This window comes from Pelobates fuscus, chromosome 8, assembly GCF_036172605.1.
Source record: "Pelobates fuscus isolate aPelFus1 chromosome 8, aPelFus1.pri, whole genome shotgun sequence".
Taxonomy (NCBI): Eukaryota; Metazoa; Chordata; class Amphibia; order Anura; family Pelobatidae; genus Pelobates; species Pelobates fuscus.
Window position 1 is genome coordinate 43,125,993 of NC_086324.1, and position 13,021 is coordinate 43,139,013.

Here is a 13,021-nt window from a genome sequence, read left to right on the forward strand (position 1 = left end):
AGAATTTTGTTATTCAAATCTGTGTTTCTCATATTAGAACTAAAAGTAGTTCAGTACATGTCTGCACTCTATATCTATATTTCAGTAGATGGCGCTAGAATAAAAATTTTTAATAGCAGCATAGAAGAAGAGATAAAGACGTTTGTAAATTCAGTACATTACAGACTTACCACCTCCATATATCCTGGGAGAAGTTGCTGCATACCCAGTGGATATCTATAATCAAATTGATCTATTAATATGCTGATAGCACCCCTACCCATTTTATTGATAGTCAGGTTATTTGATTAAATATTTTGTTTTGTTTAGGCCTCAATCACAATCTATTGTGTAATAATATTCATAATGAAACAGATGCCAACAAGTGGCTATCGAGGTTGTTATTGAGGTCAGCACAATTGCATTTTGACTTCTCTGATGTTTTTTTTAACAATATTTTCGTCGTTTTTGGTTTGTTATAATGTGGTCCTTTACCTTATGTCAAGCAGTCAAGCACAAGTGATCACAATCACTCTGGATAATATTTATATTGACGCATTAACAGAGAAATCCAAGAGCCAAACAATCCCAAAGAACCACTGACAATCGAAAAGTGAACAAATAACCACAAAATGATCAAGATTCAGGGCCACTGCTTTGAACAGTAAAAAAAAGTGATAAAAAGATTTTTGCTTACTTTTTTTTTTAAAGTGTCAAGTCTCACTGGAGACGTTACATCCTAAATGATCATTTAATCCAACACTTCCTACAGAGAAGGATTGGATCCAATGTTTCCCTATGAGTTGCATATGATGACGTTATACCTTATGCGATGGTGAGGGTGATGACCGAGTCAAACTTGGTCTTTCCAGTGGAAGCACCTCTAGAGGCTGTCAGGAACACAGTGACTAGAGGTGTCACTAAAAATAACATTGCTATTTCTACAAAGTGACAGGGGCACTGCAGATGTCTGGTTGACTTTAGTGGTCATTTAACAAAATTGCTGCCATCTGCAGCTCCTAAATTGCACATGATGATCGGATTGGCTGTCTATAACCTTCAACCTTTGATGGAAATTGCCATTTTGTTTGCCTGTAAAGGAACAATCCCGTACGAGTTTTAATTTGTTATAGGAGTTGGGAGTGTTCCTTTAATCTTGAGATTAGTGTGGAAAATTGTTTACAAAGTATCAATGTAGCCAGGTAGCCAAGTTATTGTCTAAAGATAGAGATTTGTCCTTTGTTGCTAGGGTTTATAATTGTGGCAGATTTGGTTTATTATTTTTCATATTTCAGCTAGTTTAACACTTGTGTGGAAATACTGTTATGTTGAAAATATAAAATCACCAAACTGTCCAAAACAGAACTTCTGGTCTTCCCTCCCTCAAGTGTTGCTACTCCCTTGTCTGTGTCCCTCCAAGTCAATGGCACTACCATCCGTCCATCCATCCTGTTTGTACTCCTACCTCTGATTCTTGCCTTAAAGACTTCTCTAGGGCTGCATCGTTCCTATGGAACACGCTTCCCGTTTCTGTTAGACTTTCACCCAATCTCAACTCCTTCAAAAGATCTTTGAAAACGTACTTCTTAGGAAAGCATATCAATTAAACTGTGACCAGCTTTCCCTCCCCGCACCCTCATTCCTCTCATGATACTGTCATTAAAAAAAAACCCTAAACCCTCAATGAATACTATCCTAGCAACCTACTTTCCTACCCTACCCTTACCCTTTGTGTCACTATACCCCACTCCCTCTAGCATGTAAGCTCATTGAGCAGGGCCCTCAACCCCTCTGTTCCTGTGCATCAAACTTTTCTGGTTACAAATACGTGTCTGTTAGTCCAAACATTGTACAGGACTATGGAACTTGTTGGAGTTTTATAAATAATAATAATCACCAAACGCAATTTGTTGGCATGATGTTTTAGGATTTACATAATGACCAAAGTATAGAACATTTGGAATCCATGTACAGCCATAGCTATTTATTTATGTATCATCAATGAAACTGATGTGCATTATCGTTTACAAAAACATAGAGGTTAATTCATTAAACAGTGAACTGATGATAGATGGAAATTATATTCATGCAATTCAAAGCTTGGAAGAAAAGTTAAATATTAAATGCAATAGTATGAATAGGCAAAAAAAAACACGATACAACACTGCGACGAATATTAAATAATGTTAGCGGTAATAGAGAAGCACGGCAGATTCTACAAGTTTTTTACTGGCACTCCATCCGGTGTGTGTTCCGTAACCACCCCAATCCAGAGCTGTAAAGTCTCCACACTGTCTAGGACTGGCCTCCGGGAAGTAACCCCCTCCTCCAATACAGTACTGCAAAAACAATGGACATCTTGGCATTATACTTTAAAATACTTTCAAATATTCTAATGGTAGATATTAGCTCAATTATACTGTAAATATTCTGCAATTTTATTGCTGGCATGTTGTCACCATCCTGTTTGCTACCTGCTTCACACACCCCCATCACCCGCCTGTAAGTTCACTAAGATTCACCGCTGCCCTCACCCATGACATAATTTGCTGAAAGAAACTGCGATATATCAAGATAGCCCCAACCCAAAACTGCTGGAAAAACATCATAAATAGGCATTTGCCGATGCACAACCAGGTGATAGGACCAACACTGCAGGAGGGCTCTTTATTTTATTAGGACCCCTAACACTACTGAGGTGTAGTGTTGGCACCTTGTAAAATAAAAAAAATAAAAAACAAATAGGTTTACACAATTTATGTTGGGTTCTAAAGAAGAATGTGGGGGTAAGATCTAGAAGTATGCATGTGAATGGTTCTTGATATGTCCAGGGGTACATGATATCAAACTTAAATATACAATCACTGAGCTCACCTCTTCTTAATGTAAATCTTTTATTTCAGCATGAATATGACTCATTAGACTCTCTGTTTTCTGCCATCTTTTTTCTTGGTGAGAATATGACGTTGCTGTAAAATTCCTACTGTCAGGAAGACTACATGTTGGAATATTTGGTATAAGTTTTCCCCTCTCATCCATTTGAGCTGACTTTGGAGAGCTGATCATGAGGATCCCAATAGTGTGAGTGACTTTTCATGTTTTATGTTTTTTGTGATTACATTAAGTTTAGTAGTAGCATTTAAATATAAATATTTATATAGCACAGGTGACACACTTTCTATGTATATTTTTTTCTGTTTTGTTTGGGCGCAGAGCAGCCAACATCCAGTATACACCACTGGTTCCACACTTACATGTTCTGTATCACAGCCGATAGTTTTTATGCCAGCACAAAGGGCTATAGCCGCTTTCTCATTATTAAACACTCGGAACTGAACAAATCCAGGGGTGGCAGCATCTAAGGAATAGAACAAAGTACCATTGATTTAAAAGTGAAAATCGATGTAGGTAGGGTCGACAGATAGACAGAGAAACTAAGAAAAGAGTGAGTAATGTATTATGGGAATTAATGCCTTTGAATTGTTCTTCTGGCATCATATAAAACGCAAGACCACAGGTCAAGTTGTCTATAAATGTCTCCAAAGTCACAAAATAGCATTATCTACTGTACTACGCACTTTGCTTTTATGTATTTTTATATTACATGATATTCTAGAGTTAGGATTTTATGATTAATGTAGGGTTAGAGTTATAGGATTATTCACTAAATGAAAAACTGTAGCGGATTTTAATCCATATGGCAACGTAAATAAAAACTTGGCTACTGCGACCTTCATTTGGCCATTGGGATATTACTTCTCAACATTTCTGAGTTTAATGCAAAACAAAAAAATTTACTTTCGGGGGAAAAAAAACAATATAAGTAAATAAAAAAGAAATAAATATAATCTTACTTTTTATATTTGGTGTGTAGTATTGAGCCGTTTTCTCAGGGTCACCAAAATCATACACCACTGGCTCAGCCGGTCCATTATTTTTAGGACATCCTCCAGTATTATATTTTACTGGAAATTTCTAAAGAAGATATAAAAAATGTTTATGCAAGTAATTATTCTAGTTTTTTAAATTTATTTAACAAGTAAAAAAATTTTTTTTTTATCTTAAGAATCTTATCACCTGCACTGCAGAGTCTACCAGACCTTTTTTATTGATATTGTGATATCTTAGTCTTTTTTTTTTGTTGTCAATTTTTGTTTTATTGAAGCATTGAGTGAGCGTTACAGAAAGGAAGAAAAGGAGATAAATACCTGCTAACAAGCGCAAAGATACAGTTAATAATAACTTTGGTATATTCTCACATGAGTGACTGCTTCATTTTATATTTTAAAGATAGGTAATCGCCTTGTCTAATTAGCTAGGTGAATACAATTATTATACATTAACATACAGCCTCTGCTTCTGGATTTCATCCTGCCCCTCATATAAACAATGTGCACAATCATAGATAGTATTGTTATATCAGTGCAGTTTAACTAAACCTGATTGTAAACTGTAACGTTCTTTGATAATGTATTTACTTATTTTTTTTTTTATTTTTTTTTACCAATTTACTCATTATTACATTAATTACTGCATTATTAATAATCATTGCAATGGCTATTGGATAAGGCTCCCCATAAAAAAAAAAAAAAATGCAAAGCAAGGTATGAGGAAATGCCCACTGGTTTAATTTTGTCCTGCATCTATGAGTTTATTACCGTGTACAGACCGAAGAGATTCCCTCCATTGGTAGATAGAAAGCCATTCTGTGTACGATATCGTAAAATAGAAGAGGTTTTCCATTGCGATAGTGGAGTCTTGTTTGGTACATGCCATAAGCCCAGGTCACTAGAGGAGATATCATAATAGCCAGGATTCTGACAACAAATAGTCAAATGTAAGACTTATTCACAATCACATCTTGCATCATAACATTTTATGCAGCACTAGAAAATTCTCTACTCTTGCATTCAAAACTACACACATAAAGAAAGTACATAAACTGCCCAATCTGAGCCAGTCTTACCGAGATCTACGCCCCAGGACATCACGGTGTCAAAACTCTCAATATTCCGCATTAATTATGGAAAATAAATTCATGTACTATGGAATTCTGGAACATAATCTGTCCATTGAAATAACAAGCAGGTCATGAAACATTTGCTAAATTTAATAAAAATCTTGAGCAACCCTGCTCATCCAGCAGAAACAGAATGTGTACTTACCTCCATACAGTACACGATACTGTTATATGCTGTTCTTTTTGAGTTCCAGGCAGAAATGGCAGAAGCGAAGGCCTGCAACCTACCATCTCCCTACACACATTGGCCTGCATGAGCTAATAGAACCTATCCCGCCATTGGGTGCGCTGGAGCAGGAACCAGAAACTCGCTAAAATACAGCTGACCTGCTCTCAAATATAGGGAGGAGATTGCAGACACCACCGTGGGGGACAACAATTGAATCAAGAGAAATCTGGGCATTGCTCCAGCTCAACTCAACTCAGATGTGACAGCTCCAGCCACCAAGCAAGATATTAAGAACTTTCTAACAGATACTCAGATGCTGATAGCTGCTAATTTTGAGGTAGTTAAGGCTGATGTGCTGGTGGTCATGGATAGAGTATGTTCCTCTGAAAAAGACATCCTTAGTCATACTAAGCACTGCTCAGCATGAGAGGTGTTTAGCTTCATACCTCCCTCAACCCCCTGATATCCCTCCCCACATGGCTCCCTTGGTTGGGGGTCACAAAGGCAAAAGTCTTGTTATCATCATGATGCAATTCTGACTATAGCTTACATTGGTGTTATATTATCTCAGCCAAACCCTATCACATAACACTGCAGGCTCCTTACTCATACTCAATTGCCTATGCATGACAAATTTTGAAGCTTGTAGTTAGCCTACTAATTTCCAGTGAGACACTTTTTTAATTAGTTATGTTTTATGCTCTCACAGTTTCATAACTGTTTATTACCTCATTACTCACATGTCTCCTATTCATATTCTCCTAATGCCTGTCAAATGTTGTTTTCACTCAATAAAAAATGTCATGATGAAAAAATAAATCTTTGTTTCAAGAAAATGATTACAAGACCAATACATCTGAATATCTGTTACCTTGTAGTCATCACTGGTAGCTCCATCCGGTGTACCAAATGTGGCATAGTTGGCCCAGTTACCATCTCCTTCTGGATTGTTTTCATTGTTGCCTCCCTGGCTGGACCAGCGATCTCCAACAGTGCACTTTCCAAGTAGGTTATTCTCATGAATACTGGCCACCAGAGTCCAGCCACCACCATCCGTTGTCATATCACAGAATGTCTGGTAGGATACTCTATCCTTAGTTGTCAGGGTATAAATTCCATCTGGGAGGAATTGTGAAAAGTGTAAAAATGGGAAAACATGAGAAATATGTATGAGCAAAGAAAGTCTGTATTATATTCTGAAATGGCTTGCGCTTATTGTGCAGAGCTATGGGCCGGTTGGCAGATCAGAAGGTCTCTCTTGACTGGCCCAACATCTTTACTGAAACTGAGAAAGAAATGCTTTCATTAATGGCATAACATGTTTTTTGGTGTAAGAATTAGGGAACTTGCTTGTTTAGGAGTTTATAAAAGATTAGTGAAAAATACATTTGATTTACTAACTCAACATCTACAAAACCAGACCTATGAAAAAGCTTTATTGGTCAAATTTACTTGTCGGGTGACAGTGTTTATGCTGTTAATGGCATTGCTTTTTTTTGGAGAAAGAGAATAAGGTAGTAAAATGAAGAACTCAAATTCTTACCAGGGCGCCTAAATTTAACCCTGAAAGCTGCACGCCATGTACACTTTTGCTCACCTTTAGCATTATTGTCATGCCTTAGGATTTCCTTGCAGCTCTGATATCTGTAGATGCTGAAGTCATTTTGATTGTTTGTTCTGTCATCAGTCCAACAGGCAAGCATATTCAGAATATTCAGCTTTTTCTGATTAAGGGGGGCATCTGGAGAAACATAAAAAAATAACTCCTTTGAAATGTGTCCTATAGTTAAATTTAATTTATTTCCATCTATTATTTCAGATGTGATTTTCTTTGATGTGCTTTAGGACCCTTGTGGTCAGATTGGGAGAGGACTTTTAGAAATTTGCTATTGTGGTCTAAATCGTGCAAGTCTCTCGTCAACTCACTATTCGTTAAATTATAAGAAATATAGCGATCCGATTCAGGAGATTTTAGGGGCCTGCTCTCCAGATCGAATGTCCGGCAGTTGCCCTTCAAAAACCACTGCATTCATCAGTGAGCAATTTTCCTATATGCCCAAATTTTTGCCTTCTTGTATAGTTTTCTTGCAGCAGTTTCCCCCTCTCTCTTAAAAGGTCATGGACTGCTATTAGCTCTGTGGTAATAAGTTCAGGCTACAAAAGAGTATAGAAAAATAATTTAATTATTTTTTTAACATTTTGGTATTTTGGGTTTATTATTCATAAAAATGTTAAGGCATTGCTTATTTGGTAGAATCAAAAATGATTTCTACCACATGAGCACATCTTAAATTTGGATGAGTGGGGATGCAGTGAAAGAAGGATCCCAACAGAGGAAGCAAAACATTAATTGGGGAGGAAAGTTTGCTGTAATGAATATATTGTATGTTATAATGTGGAAATCTTTTAAAAACAAGGGCACCATTTTTTTATTAGACCGGGGCAGCATACTATGGTCAGCCAGACTTGCCTGTAGCAGGTGAGCAGACAGTTAATGGAGTGTGCATTAGATTTTATGAAGCCTCCTCTCTTACAGAGCTAGGAAATAATCCAACTACTGAAGGAAAATATAATAATTTCGGGAAGATATATCAAAATGTTATGTTTCATAAAGTGGTGCAAAAAAACTAAAATAACGTGCCTGCTGTTTTCACTGGTTTCCATGGTGACTGCCCCACTTAGTACTTTAGACAACCTTTACAAAGGTAAACACTTTTGACACAATTTCCCCTCACTGCATGTGACTTACACAGCCTTCCTAAACACTTCCTGAAAAGAGACAGCTAATGTTTAAACTTCCTTTATTGCACAGTCTGTTTAATTTAGAATTTATTTTTTATGTGAATGAGATTTTTATTTTGCAACAAATTAGTAGACATGAGAAAGGAGCATGCAGGTCCTCAACTATAGATATGATTAGTAAAAGAATAGTGGGGGAAAAAAAAAAACGATTTTGTTAGCCACTCAGGGCAAAAATAAGGTGTATAAACAGGAATATGGATTATCAGATAATATATATCAAAGTCCTGTAAACAAAACATAAAGTAACATATCTGTTAAAACAGATAAACCATATGTGAATGATGGGCATCCTTGAGTCCTGAGTTGGCGGAAGTAAAACGTAAATGGATATACATCACTAACCAAAAAATCATCATACAGTATGTAGCCGAGGGACAGGGGACACTCTTAGCACCCTTTTACATAGGTGTAATTTGTGAAGAGCAAAAAGTCTTTAAAGCGTTTCAGCTGTGTGTACATCAGTCTGTGTATAAACTAGAATTTCTTATCTCCTGTTAATTAAAGTTTAATTTACAGAGTAGGAGATAAAAAAAACTCTGAAACCATTTTGTTTTTATGCAGGCTGTGTCAGTCACAGCCAGGGGAGGTAACTCCTTAATGCAGAGAAATGAGACTTCCGAAACATTATTTATATACCATAACTGTTTCATTATTCTAAAGTTGTTTTGATGCCTACAGTATCCCTTTAATTTTAAAATAAAGCTGAAAAAGAAACTCTACAACTTACTCTACACTCTCCCTCTGACATCATTTATTTTCTTGCCTCATAGAGAAGCATTTCATTGGTGTGGCAGACCTGGCATTAGTCCCTGGGGTTGCCCGAACCCATATTGAGTTCTTGCGAACAGATCCGTAACCTCCTATTCTGGAACCGAACAGAACTGGTGTGGTCCCCCCTGTTATTGACTTAGAACACCGACCACCCCTGGCTGTTAACCACAATTAAGTACTTGAGTGCTACATTTTGTCTCCTGAACACAGGCAGCGGTACTTGGTCGTCGAGTGTGTGGGACACATTTTGGCTACACGTTCTCGCAAACCCCTGTCAAGATCGTACTGCTGCCTGTATACTTTCCCAAACAACTACACAAACCACGTTCAGGAGATATGATCTACCGACTTGGGGGTTCATTTGCTACCTGAGAGCCAGGGGGAGTGTTAGTCGGCGTTTGAGCAGGAACTCTCAAAACAAGACCGGCCACTGCCCTGGATTCTTTGGATATTTTGGGGGGGCATCACCTCGTTGCCAGCCAGTGAAATCTGCTCTCGAATAGGGATCCTGTTCCACCGAATGTGTTAATTAGGAAGGGGAGGGAGTGAAGGGTGTGGACAAAGGAAGGAAGTGGCAGTAAGGATTATAGGAAGGCTGGGAGAGATCAAATGAAAGACAGAGGGTAGATATAGGCCTCCCCTTGCAGACGAATTCCCAGCGCTGCTCATTTTGTCTGTCGTGACAGATGTAATTTTTGCACAGAATTAAGATTAGGTAGTCCACAACCAGGGCCAGTGCTGCCATAAGTTGGCACAGGCGGACGCCTTAGGGTGCGCCGGCCCAAGGGGCGCAAAGATGTCCAGGTGACCTGTGAGAGCACAGAGAACCCCTCTCCCGCCAGTCACTCTCCGTGAAGATTGCAGAATCCCCGTCTTAATAATTATCCCACGGCCAAGTTTGCTGCCTCTACCTGGGAAAGGTGGATGGGAGCTTCGAGGAGCAGCTGCAGCTCGCAGCCAATCACTAATGAGTTGAGAACTGCTGGGATATATGATATCATATCCCAGTGGCCGAGTACTGTGAACAGAGAAGTCTGGGCAACTTTAATTGGGCAGCAACTCCTAGTCACTGGTAGGACTCTGTTTAAGTAGTTGAACAATTATACGAAACAATAAGTGAATGAGTGTAAAAGCCAGTGTGTGTGTGTATAAGAGCCTGTGTGTGTGTGTATGTGTTTGTGTGTGTATAAAAGCCAGTGTGTGTAAGAACCAGTGTGTGTGTGTGTATGTGTGTATAAGAGCCAGTGTGTGTGTATGTAAGAGCCAGTGTGTGTGTGTATGCAAGAGCCAGTGTGTGTGTGTGTGTAACCAAAGTGTGTTTAAGAGTCTGTGTGCATAAGAGCCAGTGTGTGTAAGTGCCAGTGCATTAGTGTATATGAGCCAGTGTGTGTGTGTGTATGTAAGAGTAAGTGTATGTGTATAAACGCCTGTGTGTGTTTTAGTGTGTGTATAAAAGCCAGTGTGTGTGTAAGAACCAGTGTTTGTGTGTGTGTGTGAATAAGAGCCAGTGTGTGTAAGTGCCAGTGTATTAGTGTGTATGAGCCCGTGTGTGTGTGTAATAGTGAACGTGAGTACGTATAAGCCTGTGAGTGCATGTGTGTGTATAGATTAAAGGGACTCTCCAGGGAGGTGATTTTACTCACCTCGTTCCAGCGCCGGGAGCCTCGTGAAGCCGCGCCCCCTATTTCGTCAAAATGACGAAATAGGCAGGCGCGAGCAGGGAGCAATCAGACGCTTCCATTTGGAAGCGTCATTGCTCCCTTGTGTGCATGCGCGGCTTCGCCGCACATGCGCACATACTTCAGAGGGCGGCATTCATGCCGCCCTCTGAAGTGCTGAGCGCGGTGTGCGCAGCTGCGAGCTGAGCTGAGTGACAGCTCAGCTCGCGGTCTTTGCCCGCCCCCCTCCTCCGCTGACAGGCTGGAGAGAGAAGGCGCGCACACAGTGCCTTCTCTCTCCTGAACACGTCAGACGTATTTTAATACGTCTGACGTGTACAGGGCCTTTTTAGGGCCCTGCGTGATAGGAAGTCCCTCTAGTGGGCGTCACTCAGACGGCCACTGGAGGTTACATAGTTACATAGTTACATAGTTACATAGTTAGATAGCTGAAAAGAGACTTGCGTCCATCAAGTTCAGCCTTCCTCACACCTGTTTTTTGCTGTTGATCCAAAAGGCAAAAAAAAAAAAAAAAAACAGTTTGAAGCACAATTTTGCAACAAGCTAGGACAAAAAATTCCTTCTTGACCCCAGAATGGCAGTCAGATTTATCCTTGAATCAAGCAGTTATTACCCTACATTGAAAGATTATATCCTTGAATATTCTGTCTTTGCAAGTATGCATCTAGTAGCTGTTTGAACATCTGTATGGACTCTGATAAAACCACTTCTTCAGGCAGAGAATTCCACATCCTGATTGTTCTTACAGTAAAAAAACCTTTCCTTTGCCTTAGACGAAATCTTCTTTCTTCCAGTCTAAATGCATGGCCTCGTGTCCTATGTAAAGTCCGGTTTGTGAATAGATTTCCACACAATGGTTTGTATTGGCCCTGAATATATTTGTATAATGTTATCATATCCCCTCTCAGGCGACGTTTTTCTAAACTAAATAGGTTTAAATTTGTTAACCTTTCTTCATAGCTGATATGTTCCATTCCTTTTATTAATTTTGTAGCCCGCCTCTGCACTTTTTCTAGTGCCATGATATCCTTCTTTAGAACAGGTGCCCAAAATTGCACAGCATATTCAATATGTGGTCTTACCAGTGATTTATAGAGAGGCAAAATGATATTCTCGTCCCGATAATGAATGCCCTTTTTCATGCATGACAATACCTTACTGGCCTTGGCCACTGCTGATTGACATTGCACATTGTTGCATAGTTTGTTATCTATAACAATTCCCAAGTCCTTTTCGTGTGTTGTTATCCCTAATTCACTTCCATTAAGGGTATACGTTGCTTGTGTATTCTTTACGCCGAAGTGCATAACTTTGCATTTTTCAACATTAAATTTCATCTGCCATTTGAGTGCCCAGTCCTCCAGTCTATCTAAATCCTTCTGCAGCAAAGTAATATCTTGCTCACATTGTATTATTTTACAAAGTTTTGTGTCATCTGCAAACACTGAAACATGACTTTCAATGCTGTCTTCCTATCAATCAATGTAAACACTGTATTTTCTTTGAAAATACAGTGTTTACATTAGATTGCCTGCAGGGAGCTATAGATAATACCTGAACAACTACATTAAGCTGTAGTTTTTCAGGTGACTATAGTGTCCCTTTAATAAAGTTTGTCATTGAGAGTGAACATGGGTCAGTTAGCGATATAGTTTGTCGGAGAGTAATAGATATAGATCTATACAGTACAGAGAAGAGTAAGAAAATCAGAGGTGGGAGAGAGACACAAAGGTGGGTAAGAGACAAAGGGGGCAAAAGAGATAAGATACATTAAAGGGGGGAAAGACATTAAGAACAGGGATAAAATACATAAAGGGGTTAAGAGGCCACCAAAGGTGGAATATTGACAAACAGGGGACACAATATGCAAAAAGGTAAAAGAAACATAAAGGCGGCAAGATGCACAAAAGGGGAAAAAATCATTAAGATGGTCAAAAGTGGGAGCTAATAGGCGCACAGGTGTAAACAAATTTTAGGGGCGGCAAAATGCATCTTCATCAGTGTAAACAAAAATCTTTGCACCGACCCTACCCACAACTCTGCCAAAGTTATATGTTCCGTGGGTGCAACATAGCCCCCAGTTTAAAAGTGCAGATTACTTTGTATGTGCAGCGTTTAGAGTAGAAATTATGCACATACAGATTCTTGCAACCATGACCACTTCTAAAAGCATAAATGAATAGAGCGGTTTTACCCCTTAATCTTTCACCTCTGTCAGCATCCACATAGTCCATAATCCTTTCACAACTTGATTGCATAACGATCTATATTAAAACGAAAGCTGCTTGCAGTATAGTCTAGTTATCTCTGTCTTTAATCTCTATAGTTGCTGTCTATAAAGAGAACACGTCTATCCCATACATATAGCTTAATTTACTTACTGCAGGCAGCAGAGTATCCTGTGAAGGTTAGTGTGAGGCTCAGCAGTAGCAGACTGTACATCAGCATTTTGCACACAGCAGGCAAAGGATCCCTGTATTAGAAATTGATAATGAGTGAGGATGATTAACTAATTATATATATTTAGATATTTAACATCTCAAACATTCTACATTCTATTACATGATGGCATGCATTGTATCAGGGATTTATCATCATTTG

The 13,021-nt window shown here is 38.9% G+C and overlaps 1 protein-coding gene across 2 annotated transcripts in view; it reads right to left on the reverse strand.

The window, feature by feature from the left end:
* Positions 1–2,128: 2,128 nt before the first annotated feature.
* Positions 2,129–13,021, reverse strand: part of LOC134571477 (intelectin-1-like) — a 46,309-nt gene continuing 35,416 nt past the window's right edge. For both annotated transcript variants that reach the window (XM_063429750.1, XM_063429751.1), the window contains exons 2-8: positions 12,802–12,893; positions 6,766–6,909; positions 6,040–6,287; positions 4,638–4,796; positions 3,834–3,954; positions 3,234–3,337; positions 2,129–2,318 (exon numbers count right to left, since the gene is read on the reverse strand). In XM_063429750.1, the coding sequence (XP_063285820.1) occupies positions 2,166–2,318; positions 3,234–3,337; positions 3,834–3,954; positions 4,638–4,796; positions 6,040–6,287; positions 6,766–6,909; positions 12,802–12,893 (1,021 nt within the window). In that variant the 3' untranslated portion in view covers positions 2,129–2,165. The remainder of the gene's footprint in view (positions 2,319–3,233; positions 3,338–3,833; positions 3,955–4,637; positions 4,797–6,039; positions 6,288–6,765; positions 6,910–12,801; positions 12,894–13,021) is intronic.